This window comes from Pelophylax lessonae (assembly GCF_965119305.1).
Source record: "Pelophylax lessonae genome assembly, chromosome: 3".
Lineage (NCBI taxonomy): Eukaryota > Metazoa > Chordata > Amphibia > Anura > Ranidae > Pelophylax > Pelophylax lessonae.
The window spans coordinates 42,390,440-42,407,671 of record NC_138770.1 but is presented as its reverse complement, the minus strand read 5'-3'; the positions used below and the strand labels follow the sequence as shown (position 1 = coordinate 42,407,671).

At 45.2% G+C, this 17,232-nt stretch overlaps 2 protein-coding genes across 2 annotated transcripts in view; one reads left to right on the top strand and one right to left on the bottom strand.

Annotated features, from left to right (window-relative positions):
- LOC309550683 (uncharacterized protein) overlaps window positions 1-17,232 on the bottom strand; it is a 3,164,715-nt gene that overhangs the window by 1,468,720 nt on the left and 1,678,763 nt on the right. The gene's annotated exons all lie outside the window — the stretch shown is intronic.
- On the top strand, window positions 2,256-16,096 carry LOC309550044 (uncharacterized protein; the record flags this gene model as incomplete). The annotated part of the gene is made up of 8 exons (XM_082250511.1): window positions 2,256-2,308; window positions 11,642-11,756; window positions 11,883-12,017; window positions 12,104-12,227; window positions 12,344-12,441; window positions 12,531-12,761; window positions 12,898-13,033; window positions 14,751-16,096. Exons 2-8 carry the CDS (start codon window positions 11,661-11,663, stop codon window positions 16,094-16,096), a joined length of 2,166 nt encoding a protein of 721 aa, XP_082106637.1. The 5' UTR covers window positions 2,256-2,308; window positions 11,642-11,660.

Genomic DNA, 17,232 nt, shown 5'->3' with positions numbered 1-17,232 from the left:
TAACGCCTATACTATAGCACATTAACGCAAATCTAATGCCCATTCTAAAGTGAATTAACGCCAGTCTAACGCCGATACTCAGGGGTTTTTTTCAGCAGGAACGTGGGGGAACACAGTTCCGACACATCCAGAGCTGCATGCCAAGGGGTGCTGGGGTGTGCTGGAGGGTCTATTGATGCTGCCAGCTGGGGAGTCTATTGTTGCTAGATCTATTTTACTGCCTTTCTTGTTATCATTAACAAATTATTTACAAAATACTTAGCACCAAAGTTATACTTATTCTCTAAAAGAGGTGGTACTGGGAGGTGGATAAGTGGTGGACCCAAGGAATGGTGCTTGGAGGTTGGTAGGGGGCAGAGTCAAGGGGTGACTTGGAAGGGAGGAGTTCCTTCACCTATTCTCTGAGAAATAAGCCCTGCCTATACTAAAGCGGAATAACGCCTATACTAAAGCGCATTAACGCCAGTCTAACGCCTATACTAAAGCGCATTAATGCCAGTCTAACGCCTATACTAAAGCAAAAAAAACGCCATTCTAACGCCTATACTAAAGTGCATTAATGCCTATACTAAAGCACAAAAACACCAGTCCAACGCCTATACTAAAGCGCATTTACGCCAGTCTAACGCCTATACTAAAGCACATTAACGTGAGTCTGATGCCCATACTAAAGCACCATAACGCCAGTCTAACGCCTATACTAAAGTGCATTAACGCCAGTCTAATGCTTATACTAAAGCATATTAACACCAGTCTAACGCCTATACTAAAGCACATTAACGCCAGTCTAATGCCCATACTAAAGTGTATTAACGACCGTCTAACGCCTATACTTAAGCACATTAATGCCAGTTTAACGCCTATACTAAAGCACAAAAACCCCAGTCTAACGCCTATACTAAAGCACATTAACGCGAGTCTGAAGCCCATACTAAAGTGCCATAACGCCATTCTAATGCCTATACTAAAGCGCAAAGATGCTAGTCTAACGCCTATACTAAAGCGCAATAACGCCTATACTAAAGTGCATTAATGCCACTCTAATGCCTATACTAAAGCGCATTAACGTGAGTCTAATGCCCATACTAAAGCACAATAATGCTATAGGAGCATTTGTTAGAAGTTTAGTCAAGTGTGAACAAGCCCTTACATCATCGTCGCCCTTACAGCTCACTAATACCAGTTCTTACTGAGAGACAGAAATTGTTAATTTCTCAAGACACCACTAGAAACCTTTAGAGGAGCCTCCGGCTGAGAAAGGCTGGACTAGGCATTAATATATTTCTATCCCCCTTGGTGAGAGTGGAGATGACCCCATCTCCATCTGTAAGGATATACAGTAGGCAAAAGGCCTAAAATTTTGTCGGACCCGTGAAAATTCCGGACCCTCGTCACTTCCGGGGATACTACGTCACCACCAACTGGAGCGACAGCTGTTGCGAGCCCCGGTGCGCATGCGCACAAGACATTTTCCAGGTCCGATGAGATTTTAAGACTTTGCTAACAGCTGACTGAGAGGAGGAGGAGGGGCTGAGGTAGGACGACAACACCGCCGCGGGAAAATTTTATAACACCGCCGCATCATCGAGCAAGGAACATGCTGCAGAGCTGACTTAGAGGGGTTCTCTATTAGTTTCCATAGAGAATGCGGAATTCACTTCTATGTGAGGGCGGAAGTCTATGGACCTCAGGCGGAGGTATGTGTCAGTAAGGGCGGATGTATCGGGAGAACAGGCGGAAGTGGCTCTATGTGAGGGCGAAAGTCTAGGGACCTCAGGCGGTGTTCTAAAATTATATATATTCACTTCCTTCCCGCCTCCTCGGGACAGACAGTCCCCTCTAAGTCAGCTCTGCAACATGTTCCTTGCTCGATGATGCGGCGGTGTTGTAAAATTTTCCAGCGGCGGTGTTGTCATCCTACCTCAGCCCCTCCTCCTCCTCTCAGTCAGCTGTTAGCAAAGTCTTAAAATCTCATCGGACCTGGAAAATGTCTTGTGCGCATGCGCACCGGGGCTCGCAACAGCTGTCGCTCCAATTGGTGGTGATGTAGTATCACCGGAAGTGACGAGGGTCCGGAATTTTCACGGGTCCGACTAAATTTTAGAACACCGTGTTCACACAATGAGACCTTTCTCGAGGCTGCAGTTCCTCTGAGCTCCACATGGCACTGATCTCATCTATACTGAGAATAGTAGTCTCTAGGAAATACAGACAGGAAGTGATGTCAGGTATAAATAAGAACTTCCGGGTAAGAGGTGAGTCGGGAGGAAGTAGAGCGGAGACATTGCTGGAAGTGGCAGCAGAGGAGGTAAAAAGATCTTATTTTCTATATACACCCAGTAACCTCCCCCGTCATGTCCGTCCTCTTCCTCCATAGTCACTGTGATGTCTTTTATCTCCAGCAGATGATGATACACACATTATTATTATTATTCAGGATGTATATAGCGCCAACAGTTTGCGCAGTGCTTTACAATATGAGGAAGACTATACAGTTACAATACAATTCAATACAGGAGGAATCAGAGGGCCCTGCTCATTAGAGCTTACAATCTAGAAGGGGGAGGGTCAAGTGAAACAAAAGGCAATAACTGTCTGGGATGAGCTAAAGGAGAAAATGGAAGTATAGTTGTCAGGTGTGGGTAGGATAGGCTTCTCTGAAGAGGAGGGTTTCCAGGGATCGTCTAAAAGCTAATAGAGTAGGGTATAATCGGACAGATTGGGGTAAGGAGTTCCATAGGATTGGAGAGGCATGGAAAAGTCCTGGAGGTGAGTATGGGAGGAGGTGACAAGGGAGCTAGAGAGCAGGAGGTTTTGAGAGGAACGAAGAGAGCTATTAGGTTGGTATTTTGAGACTAGGCTAGTGATGTAGCTAGGGTCTAAACTGTGGATGGCTTTGTAAGATGTTGTTAGTATTTTGAATTTTATTCATTGGGTGAGCGGAAGCCAGTGGAGCGATTGACAGAGGGGAGTAGCGGACACTGAGCGATTGGTAAGGTGGATGACTCTGGCGGCAGCGTTCATGATGGATTGAAGGGGGGATAGCCTGTGTAGAGGTAAGCCAATGAGAAAAGAATTGCAGTAGTCGAAGTGCGAGATGACCAGAGAGTGAACTAGGAGCTTTGTTGTGTCATTGGTTAGAAAGGGGCGTATTTTGGAGATGTTGCGGAGGTTGAGGCGGCAAGATTTGGACAGTGCTTGGATGTGGAGCTTGAAGTAGAGTTCAGAGTCCAGGACAACACCTAGGACCTTGGCATGCGAGGGTGGGCTGATAGTGCCATCGATCTTGACAGAGAGATCGAGGGAAGGGGCACGTGGTGGAGGAAAAATTATAAGTTCGGTTTTGGATAGATTGAGTTTGAGGAAGTGGTGTGACATCCAGACTGATGTATCTTAAAGTAAATTAGTGAAATGTGAGGAGACTGAGGGAGTGAGCTGAGTGGTGGATAAATAGATTTGGGTATCGTCAGCGTAGAGATGGTATTGGAAGCGGTGGGAAGCTATCAGCTGACCCAGAGAGGAGGTGTAGATTGAAAATAGGAGGGGTCCGAGAACAGAGCCTTGGGGGTCCCCAACAGAGAAAGGAAGAGGAGGAAGTAGAATTGTAAGTAACGCTAAAGGTGCGGTTGAATAAGAAGGAAGAGAACCAGTGAAGAGTACGGTCACTGAGACCAAAGGCATGGAGTTTTTTTAGGAGGAGGGGATGGTCAACCATATCAAAGGCAGCAGAAAGGTCCAGGAGTAGGAGTACAGAATAGTGTCCATTGGTTTTGGCCGTTATTAGATTGTTTGTTAGTTTTAGGAGAGCAGTTTCTGTGGAGTGTTGAGGCCGAAATCCAGACTGAAAGGGAATCAAGAAGGCTATTCTCGGCAAGGTGGTCGCACAGTCGGTTGTAGACCAGACGATCAAGGGGTAGGAAATAGGGCGTAGTTTGTAAAGATTAGTTGGGTTCAGTGAGGGCTTTTTAAGTATGGGGCTGACTAGTGCATGTTTTAGAGAGTTGGGGAAGATGCCAGAAGAGAGGGAGAGATTGAAGATGTGGGTTAGAGAGTGTAGAATAAAGCCTAAGGGTGAACGTAGGAACAGGATCCAGAGGGCAGGTGGTTAAGTGGACATTAGCTAGTTGTTTAGCAAATTTGTCTATAGTGGTGGGGTTGAATGAGGGAAGAAGTGATTGCACCTGTGGGCATGAAGCGTAAAGCATGGAAGGTATATGAACAGCAGTGAGCTCCTCACAAATTTTATCAATTTTCTGTTGGTGACCTCCTGGGCAGAGAGTGAGTCAGTGGGTGGAGGCAGTGGAGGACGAAGTAGAGAATTGAAGGTAGCGAAGAGTTGCCGGGAGTGGGATGATAAGTTGTTAATGAGAGTGATAAAATAGGTCTGCTTGGCAGTGTGGAGACTGGAATTGTATTTTTGGAGGGCAGATTTATAGTGGTTGAAATCTTTCTGAGACCTAGTCTTATGCCATAGGCCAGGGATCCTCAAACTACGGCCCTCCAGCTGTGGCAGAACTACACATCCCATGAGGCATTGTAAAACTCTGACATTCACAGACATGACTAGGCATGATGGGAATTGTAGTTCCTGAACAACTGGAGGGCCATAGTTTGAAGACTCCTGCCATAGGCGCTCAAAAGCGCGGCTATGCTTTTTCAGACTTCTAGTGTTATCTGTTTGCCAAGGTTGAAGGGGTCAGGGCCTGATTCGATGTGCAGTGAGGGGGGCCAGTGTGTCCAAGGAGGCTAAGAGTGAAGCGTTGTAGACAGAAGTGGCTAGGTTGGTGCAGGACAGGGGTGCGATTTTGTCATAGAGGTGGTCGGTAGCAGAGTAGAGAAGAGAAGGGTTGAGATGGCGTAGGTTTCTACGGGTAACTGTAAGGCAGTTGGGGGGAGAGGAGGGGGAGGAGAGGGAGATAGTGAAACTAATAAGGTAGTGATCAGAGAGAGGGAAAGGATAGTTTGAAAGGTTGTATGGAGTGCATAGGTGGGAGAAAACAAGGTCAAGGATATTGCCTTCAGAGTGAGTAGAAGCATGTATCCATTGCTTCAGGTCAAAGGAGGAGGTTAGACTGAGAAGTTTGAAAGTGGCAGGAGTGTTAGTATTCATAGGGATGTTGAGGTCGCCGAGAATGATTGTGGGGATTTCGGAAGAGAGAAAGTAGGGTAGCCAGGCAGAGAAGTCGTCAAGAAAGGTTGATACTGGTCCAGGGGGGTGGTAGATCACAGCTATCCTTAGAGAAACAGGAGAGAAAAGAGGAGTGCAGCCTCAATTGAGTAGAGTGACAAAGATGGAGGTGGGTGAAGTACCTGAAAGGTGCCATGTGGGGCTAGAAGGATCCCCACACCCCCTCCCTTTCGTACACTGGGTCTGGGGGGGGTGAGTCCAGAGAAGACCACTTGGGATAGGGCAGCAGAAGACGCAGTGTCGGATTCATGAAGCCAGGTTTCGGTAATGTCGAGTAGATTAAATGAGTTAGGGATAAAAAAGGTCATGGAGAGAGGTGAGTTTATTACAGACAGAGCGGGCATTCCAAAGGGCGCGAGAGAGGGAGTCTGGTGTTAGGAAGAAGACAGATGGGAACTAAATTGTGCTGATTGTGACTGCAGCCAGAGGGTGCAGGGTGTAATGGGTGTGTTGAGCACAGGTAAATGATGGAGGCCCAGGATTTGGGGATATGTCTCCAGAGGTTAGGAGAAGCAAAAAGGTGAGGGTGGTAATATGAGAGTGTGATTTATATGAAGGGACATGCCCCAGTGTCCTGGAGGTTTTGTGTGCGTGTGGATTTAGAAATAGCAGGAGATGGTCAGTGCAGTAATAAGGAGAGGACTGAAGTAAGGGTGATATATATAAGCTGTTGGGTGAAGAAGACAGGTGAAGGAGAGAGAGTTTAAGGATAGAGGACACGGCTGTCAGAAGGAGTGGTAGAGAGTGCATTTTACAAGGAGACAGAGCTAAAGGGGTAAACAAGGTCACCTGCAGTCTGTGTGGTGTTTATCTTAGGCTTTCCTGTGTTCATTTACTTTGTGCAATCACTGAAGTGCAGAGTCAGAAGTGCTCCCACTTATAGAAATACCCCCACTTTGAGAAAGAGCCCCAACAGCAAACTTGCCCCTCTTTGCAAACGTGCCTTCTCCGAGCGATGCTTAGTTATATACTGTTAAAGGTGGGGGTGGGGGTGGGGGTGGGGGTGGGTGCTTTCCAATCAACTAATCAGGATTTAATAAAGTATGACTGGGTAATGGCTGTTTTCTAGCCTAATAGCCAAGGGATTGTCAGACAACTGACACAGGGGAGCTAGGCACTGCCCTGGGGGGATATGTAACATTTTTTTTTTTTTAAATCCATTTGGTCGGGAGAACTGATATTAATAATACTTAATTGGAAATAATAAAAATGCAAAATTCCTTTAAAAGAGAAGTGGAGGTTTCCAAAAAAAGAAACAAACATACTCCCCCCCCCCCCCCCTCCACTAAGACTCAGAACTGAGCGATCAAAGTACACTTCAAAAATACAATTATAATAATACGGTGCTTGCCAATAAAACATCTAAACATAATGTGCTCAAAAAAGTATTTATAAAAAACATATACAGAGTCTTTCAAAAGTTCTTATATAAAGTGCTCAGTTGCTCCAAACTCCATTAATAGGGTGCTGAAGTGCTTCATATAAACATGCTGTGAAGTGTGCCACACTCCCCTCTCGTATCCCCACTCAACCAAACTTGTATTTGGTGTTGTGGATATCAGGCCTCTTTATGTTAAGATCAAGTCTCACCAATAATACTCTTGGGGTGGCGTTCCAGTGTGCGTTCCACGGAGGACAGAAGGGACGTCGTTGGTTTGACGGAACCAGAAATACGGTACTTCACTATGAGCAGTATTTTGTTTTATTGAGCCTGGAGGATATTAAAGTTACCCCAAGAGTATTATTGGTGAGGCTCGATCTTAACACAAAGAGGTATTATATCCACAACCCCAGATACAAGTTTGATTGAGAGGGGAGTGTGGCACACTTCACAGCATGTTTACATGAAGCACTTCAGCACCTTATTAATGGAGCTTGGAGCACTTGAGAACTTTTGAAAGACTTTGTATATGTTTTTATGTATACTTTTTTGAGCACATTATGTTTATATGTTTTATTGGCAAGCGCTGTATTATTATAATTGTATTTTTTGAGGAGTAATAGCTCTAGGTGGACAGCAGCTGCAGATATTTTGGAATCACACATACAGTACTTAGCGTGAGTATTAATATGTTTTCATTCAATCAAAGTACACTGATCACTTAGTTCTCTCCTCAGGTCTAATTCCCCACCTCTTTTACAAGCAATAACGGAGGATCTAAAATTTGTGGACAAAGTGCAATTTACCTGACTTGGCAGGTTAAATATCCTAAAAATGGTGGTCCACCCTACATTTTGTGTTCTTCTTACAAATTGTCCCCGAAAAACTACCCAAGACGCAATGTGAATTTACAACGTTTGTATGGAATAGCAAGCTCTCTCACCTATCTTTATAACCTTTTGTGTTGCGCTAAAGCTAAAGGGAATCTAGGTTTACCAGATCTCTTTGTACTACCAGGCTACCGCTCTCATACACATTTTTAATTGGAACCTTCATGTCTCTGATAAATTATGGGTTCCCCAGGCAGTGGTGTCACTAGGGTTGGTCTCACCTGGTGCAGTAAAACATGGTGTCACACCTCCCTCCCCCCCAGTCGAAAGTGCGACCTTTGCGACCCCGTTAGTTCTGCCACTGGTACCAATGTTTAAAGGTAGCTGGTTAGATAGTTCCTAATGGCTTATTTTCTAGTGGTGGTAGCAAGTAGTGGCTGCAAGGCTCTCTTGCCAGATCCAGCGACACAGCAGCAGTGGTACTTTAAATCAGGTGTCCACTCACTCTGGGTTTCTCCTGATGACTCCAGTAGGGAGTGCAGCAAGGTGCATATCCTGGCAGTGGCTCGGTAACATAGTCCTCTCGTTCTTGTAGCCTCCCCCACATGGTACTTGCTTGGTGGTTTTTCACCAGCTCAGTCTCTCTTTGAGGGGAACTGAACCACATGTTCCTCCCAGTAACTCCCTCCAGAACACTGTACTGTCCTGGTGAATTTTTTCCCCGGCAAATCTTGCTCCCTGAAGTTCAGGCTTCATGAAATTCAGTGAACAGTCCACTCCTTGGGACTACATTTCCCATTATGTCCCTTGAGTCTTTTCTGATTGGCTTCTTGTTCTGCGCAGATGAAAGGAGGGGGAAGAGAGAGAAGGGATTACACAAGCCCACTGCTGACAGGAGGAGGGGTGAGCAGACAGACCACCCATAGTTGCCTCTCCCCTATCATTGCACAGCTGATCCAAGACCCATTGTAGTGGCAAAGCGGTGGGAGGGTTAAGCGGGGAAATAGTGATGGGGGAGCATAGCGCTCGGCTACTGCATTAAAGACGGCCCTGGGTGTCACCTCTCTGGTGGGTGTCACCAGGTTGCCGTCTGTACCCCCCACACCCTCATAGTGACGCCACTGTCCTCAGGAGAAAACATTGGCGGGCTGCAATCTAGTGCATGAACCCTGGCTTAAGAGTACACACAGAGGGCCCTTCTATCTATCTACAGTATACTTTACCAATCTAGGATGGGTTAAATGAACCATATAGCTTGACACTGTTTCCCACACCTCTCTTGCTGCTAGGGGGCTTCCCCTGGTTTCTCCTCTGGGAGAACTTGGCGTTCCTTAAGCCCTAGGGTGACCCTGAAGAGATATGATGCCTCCAGTTCCTGCAAGGATCAGAGCTAAAATAATTGTCAGATTTCAGGAAAGAATGTGGATTACCCCGTTAAGACAGCTGGAAATACAGGAATGGGACAAAAATATGGAAATGCATGTTTTGCAGGTGTGAAGGTGACCACGTGTTTCGCGTTGAAAGCAGAAGCGATGTAATATTTTTTTGCATCTGCTGTGTGATGAGACACCTCGCTAACAGGTGGGAAGCCTCACTTTCCTAATTCACTGCTTGCACTGCTAGTAGTACGGAGTCGTGTCAAAGCTTATTGAGCTTCAAAGAGGGCAAATTGTTTGTGCCCACTTAGCTGGTGCCTCTGTGACTGAAGTTGGCAATTTATTTGCAGTGTCGCAAGGTACAGTAGCAAAGATTATGACGGCATATACAGTTTCCGAGAAAACATCGTCTGATAAGCCTAAGCATGGTCGTCATGGTCAGCTGACCAAAAGAGACAAAATGACGCAGGATTGTGACCCAGATTTTTGCAAGGAGAGTGGTATTAGATTCCATTATCCAGCATCTCAGACTTACGTATATTAGTAAATTCCCAGGAAAATTCAGGCTGTCTTTAGGTAACAATTTTATTCTTTTACCATACTTGTTTTTATAATTTTGTCCAACCCCTTTATGTCCAATTGTAGACCTTTCTTCAGAGTTTCTTGCGACCCTAAAACTCCCTATCCTCGTTTGAGGCTATTTGTGTTGACAATAAAAGCCCTAGACGGCTGCTCTCTATGCTGTACACACTACTGTTGGATCTTTCTTCTTGTACCGTTTTCTATTATATTAGGCAATGAGAGATGGAGTTGGGGTTTGACGTAGTAGTAGATAAAACTACGAAGTTGGCTCATACTTCCTCTGTCAGCATTAAGGCTTTATGTACACAAGACATTTGAAAACCTCTTCTGAACGCTGGAACTTGACAGCTAGTAATCGACGGTTAAAAACGTCTGTTTTGCTGCTTTTACATACCGCGTTTATGCTTGTTTGGTGACAGTTATGAGCGCTTGCGTTTAGAAGCGTTTTTTACAGATAACCTCAGAAGACCCTTCCAAATGCCCACAATGCATGAAAAACAAGTAGCATTAACTATTTCAGCCATACTGTGAGAATAGAAAAAAAAGCAGCAGAGAGAGCAGTGTGCTTTAACTATGGATCCCATCTCTCTCTCTCTCCATTTCTCTCTTCCTCCCTATTTCTCATTATCTCTCTTTCTCTTCTCTCTTTCCCCCCTCTCTCTCCACCACTCTTTTTCTCCTTTTCTCTCTCTCTCTCTCCCCCTCTCTCTTTCTTTCTCTCCCTCTCCTTCTCTCTCTCTTTCCCCCCTCTCCCTCCCTCTCCCCCCCCCTCCCTCTCTCCCTCTTCCCCCCTCCCTCTTCCCCCCTCCCCCCTCCCTCTCTCCCTCTCCCCCCCCTCTCTCCCTCTCCCCCCCTCCCTCTCTCCCTCTCCCCCCCCCTCCCTCTCTCCCTCTCCTCCCCCCTCCCTCTCTCCCTCTCCCCCCTCTCCCCCCCTCCCTCTCCTTCTCTCTCCCCCTCCCTCTCCTTCTCTCTCTCCCTCCCTCTCCTTCTCTCTCTCCCTCCCTCTCCTTCTCTCTCTCCCTCCCTCTCTGTTTCTCGCTCCCTTTCCTTCTTTTTCCCCTTTCTCTCTCCCCCCTCTCTTTTCCTCCCTCTCTCTCCCTCAATCTCCTTCATTCTCTCCCCTTCTCATTCTTCTCTCCCCCTCCTTTTCTCTCTTTCTCCTCTCTCTCTCACCCCAAGTAACAAGAAAAGCCAGAACACGAATGCTTCCTTTTTATGCGATTTATTCCAGCATGACAGCAGTGTACAACATGGAAAAATGCTAACGTGTTTCGACAGTAGCCTTACTCATAGCACGCTATGAGTAGCCTTACTCATTGCTATGAGTAAGGCTACAGCCAAAAACGCGTTAGCATTTTACCATATTGTACACTGCTGTCATGCTGGAATAAACCTCATCAAAAGGAAGCCTAAGACACAGGAGTCATGCTACAAAGCTTGATTGCAGTGGTACCGAATCCTGCATAAACTGTCATAAATATATCCGTCGACATCTGCACTGTTCTGGAGAGGTTGCAGACACAAAGGAACATCTTACACCTTTGGTGGGAATGACACCTTATTAAGCCATACTGGACAGATTTTCGATGTACTACACACCCCTCTGCATTCCTCACACCCCTAATCTTCCCAATTCTTCCAAAAAATCCAGCAATAGCCCTCAGTAATGGTTGGGGGACAGCAAAGAGAAGGTCCAAATTGGGAGAAATAAGGAAGGGGTTTCCAGCAATGAAAATGAGTGTAGCATCTGAAATAAAACTGACCAATGGAAGGGCAGTATGTAGTCAACTTGATTAGGATTTAAATTTGGGGACACAAGGCCAGCATTTTCCTCCACTAAAAAATGACATGGCATCTGAGATACAAATACCTGGGAACTTTTGAAAGTTAGTAGCCGTGACAATGGGGGTGGATTAGGGGGCAGAACAGGGTCGGGGGATCTAGTGTTTTGCCAAATGATGGATGTAGCAAGCAACAATAGGAATGTAAATACTTCCCTCCCCTGCTGACCTCCCAACTGAACGTTGCCTACAGACTACAAGAGAGCAAGAGAGGCCAGAGTTGTACAGATTAAGATCAGCTCATTGTTTATGTGAGACAATTAAAGCAAGAACAAAAATGAAACACCCCGATAACCTGACAGGGCTACGTATTTGTAGAAGCAGCAGTGATCACCATAAAGAAAAAATTACGAGCAAAGAGTCAGCCTATTAACCCTTTACATCCCCATCCTAATAATTTACAACCAATACCGTCCAGATAATTCTCTGCTATCCGTCTACAGAGAAACCCGCATAGATCACATGACCGGACTAATGAGGATGGAGGAGGACCGGAGTCACATGACTGAGAGGATACTAAACCTCACCCTGGAGATCATCTACCTGCTGACCGGAGAGGTGAGGAAGATTATTCAAGGTCACATGATATCACTCTTATCTCTATTAATAAAACACAGACCTGACTGGAGAGGTGAGGAGGATTCTGGGAATGTGGCATGATATGGCTATTTTTGTTGAATACAGAGTTTTCCTCTTGTGAAGTCTGGAGATCATATGACCATCACAGTGCCTCCACCTCACTCCCTGACACCTGAGATAAACATCAGTAAGAATATTCTAGAAGTCACCAAGAAGATGATGGAGCTGCTGACTGGAGAGGTGAGCGGTGCTGGGAATTCTGGGACATTATCCAGTAACAGACAAGGGATGTGTCTGGATGGTGACTGTATCATTGTGTGTGTCAGGTTCCTATAAGGTGTCAGGATGTCACTGTCTATTTCTCCATGGAGGAGTGGGAGTATTTAGAAGGACACAAGGATCTCTACAAGGACGTCATGATGGAGAATCAGCCGTCCCTCACATCACCGGGTAAGAGGAGACTTTATTGTAAAGGAGAGAGCAGTACGGAGGGTCCACCTAGATCCCCCATCATCTGATAAACACATAGAAACAATGTATTCAGTCAGTGTGTGTGTTTCCTACAGCTGGATCCAGTAATGGGAACCCACCTGAGAGATGTCCCCGTCCTCTGTATTCCCGGGATTCCACACAGAAAGGTCACACCATCCCTCACCATCATCAGGTAGATGAGGAACAATCACTGATAGTATCATAAGGATCTGTATATTAACTGCATTGTTACAATTGATGTCATTTTTATTTTATATTCAGAGTGGAAACCTGAGAGATTCTAAAGTTGATGTTAAAGAAGAGATAAAAGAGGATGATGATGATGACGATGGGGTGATGGAGGAGTCAGAGTCTTTAAAAGTACACAAATATCTGTACCAGAACAACATGGTGGAGCCATCCAGCTGCAGAAACCCACCAGAGAGATGTCCCCATCCTCTGTATTCCCGGGATTCCACACAGGAAGGTCACACCATCCCTCAACATCCTCAGGTAGGTGGAGTTGAGGGTCTGGAACATAAAGTGATTGAACACTAACATGTGGAGGCGATGTGTGGACTCTATGTGATCTCACATCATAAATACTTCTATTTTACAGATGTTATATTCTGCCATTCTGTTGGTTTAGGGTGAAGATCTGATGGACATGAAAGTTGAGGGTGAAGTAGAAGAGACGTATGTGAGGTATGATCAGCAATATATGGAGGAGGCTGGAATGGCAAAGACATTTAAAGAGGAGGACACTCCTACAGAGATCAGCACAGGTGAGCCATAATATATTCTTCTGTTATCTCTGTTCTGTTACTGCACACTGATTGGTCCAGAGTAGGGTGGGAGATCAGTGATATCAGTGAGATTCTTCTTTCATATAAACACCCTTCTCTGTGCTGCAGACACAATTTATGCACTCAGACATGTAAATTCTGGGGTTTGTCTCTCTTCTTTGGGATACCTTTTATCTCAATGTTAACATAAAACTCTAAAAACGCTTGTTGGTAAGTCAATGCTGAGATAGTGGCTGACACAAACAAAAAAGGTGAGGTGTCCCATCCAAATTCCTAACTAAACTACAAGGTCTGGTTTGAACTTTAAGGGTGAACCCAAAAGAAGAAGAAAAAATTGTGGAGCCCCCCCCTCCCAACCACCACCAAAACCAAGACTATTATTTGAACAATGAAACCCGGCTTAACCTAGAAAGAGGTGGATGTCAAAGGGCTTTCTAGTTTATAATAAGCTCCTTGCCCCCAGACCTCCACAACCACTGGGCCAAGGTTGTGGGGAGGAGGCCTTTGTCCTCATGAACACGCAAACAAAGTACTTTGCTAATTGAAATAATGAGCCTGAGGCAAGCGAAAAAAGTAATAGGTACCCACATCCATAATATTGTCTAATGTAACAAATAAAGGACAGAGACTGTTGTCCCCAACATACAGTCTTAAGAGAAGGGGGTGGGGGTAATGGGTGAACTTTTTCGATACCTTGGTTCGGAAATGTGATGGCAACATTTTTTTATAGAGTCTCTGTCCTTCATTTGTTCCATTAGAGTTCTTTGCTAGTAGTGTGTGCCCCCTGGCAAGGTGCCATCCTTGTTGTGGGCACATGGCCTGATATGGTTCAGGGGGGCATATGCTCGCCCTCAATCCCCCCCCCCCCCACCTGGCTTGTCAGACTGCATGCTTAGATAAGGGTCTGTTTAGGTATTTGTGGGAGACCCACACATTTGTGTTTTTGTGTGGGGCCCCTCTTGACATCTATATCACACCCTCGTCAGGGTTAAAGGTATTTTTAAAAGAAACCTAATGATTTTCTGTTTTTTTTTTTTTTTTTTGGGGTTACCCATTAACATCTATACAAGACCCTAATCCAGGATAAGGGTCTGGTATGAAGTAGATGTATGGGTTTTTTTTATTTTCCACAAGGCAGTTCCCAACCTTTCATTTTTCAATCATTTGCCTTTTAGTGTGGATATAGCTAATGATTGATTTCTATGATTCATCTCCGATTGATTTCAGTGGGGTTCAGATTTTGGCATCTGAACTTAGGTAAAGATTGCCAAATGCACCACAAACCAAACCCATGTGTTCTTCCTATCATAAGGAGTAACATCAAAAACGTAAACAATTCTTTCTAGGAGAAAATACCTCTGCATGCACCCTCCAGTGTTGCTTTTCACCACAAGCCCAGTTCTATGCTCACTAGTTGTATGCTAAAGGGTCTGCTCACATGACCCAGTGCCTAGACTTGTGATTGTGTGAAGAACAATGCACCTCCCAGTCCCCATTGGTTCCTGCTCTTCTAAAAAGGCTGTAGAAGGGACCTGGGAGGAGGAACGCAGGCCCTTTTACTGAATAGGGGAAGCCACAGCTGTTTGTCTCATCCAGAGAATATCTGCTTACTAAAACCTACATTATCCAAATGGAATCTTGATATAACTAATCAAACCCTCTTGTAACTATTGACCATGTTTTTATATTTTTCCAGGTCACGCCATTGAGGAACCCTCGAAGAATAATCTCACTTTATCTCCAAGTTTTAAAATAAAAGATGAGGACATCATGAGAGATTGTGCAGGAGAAGAGATAACCTCAGCTTTCAATGGTAGACTTCACAGTGTGGATGAACTACTAAATCCCTCTGACTCTGAGCAACCTCATACTGTGAGGGATGGTGTCGGTATTCAGGGGGAGGAAAAATATTTCATTCCTGAATGTGGGGAAAGTTTTAGCTCTGAATCAAGTCTTACTGTACATCAGCAATCGCACGCAGGTGAAAAACGGCATTCTTGTTCTCAGTGCGGGAAATGTTTTCTCCATAATTCAGAACTTGTCATACATTACAGTTCTCACACAGGTGAGGAGCTACATTTCTGTTCTGAGTGCGGGAAATGGTTTACACGGAATTCAGACCTTGTTAGACATCAGAGATGCCACACAGGGGAAAAGCCGTACTCTTGCTCTGAGTGTGGAAACTGTTATACACGTAACTCAGACCTTCTCAGACATCAAAAATCTCACACAGGCGTGAAGCCTTTCTCCTGCGCTGAGTGCGGGAAATGTTTTTCAGAGAAGTCCAGTCTTTACAGACATCAGAGGATTCACACAGGGGAGAAGCCGTTTTCCTGCCCTGAGTGTGGGAAATGTTTTTCACAGAAATCAGACCTTGTTATACATCAGAGATTACACACAGGGGAAAAGCTTTATTCCTGCCCTGAGTGCGGGAAAGGTTTTCCATGGAAATCACACCTTGTTAATCATCAAAGATCTCACACAGGGGAGAAGCCGTATTTCTGTCCTGAGTGTGGGAAATCTTTTTCACAGAAGTGTAGGCTTACTGCACATCAGATATGCCACATGCAAGAAAAGCAGTTTTCCTGCCCTGAGTGTGGGAAATGTTATCCACGGAAAGCAGACCTTGTCAAACATCAAAAATCTCACACAGGGGAGAAGCCATATTCGTGTCCAGAGTGCCGGAAATGTTTTACAGGGAAACCAGAACTTGTCAAACATCAGAGAATTCATACGGGGGAGAAGCCGTATTCCTGTCCGGATTGCGGAAAAAGTTATACACAGAAATCAGACCTTGTTATACATCAGAGATCTCACACAGGAGAGAGGCCATATTCCTGCCCTGAGTGCGAAAAATGTTATGCACGGAAATCAGACCTTGTTATACATCAAAGATCTCATACAGGGGAGAAGCCGTATTCATGCTCTGAGTGTGGAAAATGTTTTTCACGGAGGTTCTATCTTTCTGAACACCAAAAAAAACACAAAAAATGTATTTCTGGCTATACTGTAGAATTAGCTTTGAATTTGAGTACAACTTAATAATCCAGTGTCTCTCATACAGCAAGCCCACACAAGATCCCCCTGTGGCCCCAGACATAGAAACATTTTATTATCAAAGTGTGTTTGTGTTATGCTCAAAAAGATCTATGTAAAGCTTGAAATGTTACAGCTAGGGATGAGCTTGGTTCGGGCCTAAACCCAATTCATCCAAACTTGTGGAAAGCTGTCACATGATCGATCGCATCCTCACCTGCCCGATGAGCTTTGGGTGAGGGGATTCCTTGGCCCGTAGCTGCACGTAACAAAGTAAGGATGCTCATGACATCATTGACCTAAAACCTTCACATGACCATATTAGGTCAATGTCAAACTCCTTAAATGGCGATGTGGTCATGTTAGGTCAAAGATGTCATGTGCATCCCAACCCTTTTTTTTCCAAAGGTGTTCTGTTGTGTTAAGGTTCAGTACTCTGTCCAGGCCAGTCAAATTCCTCCACTCCAAACTTGCTCATCCATATCTTTATGGACCTTGCTTTGTGCACTGGTGTGCAGTCATGTTGGAACAGGAAGGGGCCATCCCCAAACTGTTCCCACAAATTTGGGAGCATGAAATTGTCCAAAATGTCTTGGTATGCTGACGCCTTAAGAGTCTGACCTTAACCCAATAGAACACCTTTAGGATGAATTCGAGCGGAGACTGCGGGCCAGGCCTTCTCGTCCAACATTACCTGACCTCACAAATGCGGTTCTGGAAGAATGGTCAAACATTCCTATAGACACACTCCTAAACCTTGTGGACGGCTTTCCCAGAAGAGTTGAAGCTGTTAGGGTGGGCCAACTCAATATTGAACCCTACAGCCTAAGACTGGGATACCATTAAAGTTCTTGTGTGTGTTATGTGCAGGCCAGTCACGTTCCTCCACTCCAAACTCACTCCTCCATGTTTTTATGGACCTTGCTTTGTGCACTGGTGAGCAGTCATGATGGAACAGGAAGGGGCCATCCCCAAACTGTTCCTACAAAGTTGGGAGCATGAAATTCTGCAAAATGTCTTGGTATGCTGACGTCCTAAGAGTTCCCTTCACTGGAACTAAAGGGCCAAACCCAACCCCTGAAAAACAACCCCACACCATAATCCCCCATCCACCAAATGATTTGGACCAGTGCACACAGCAC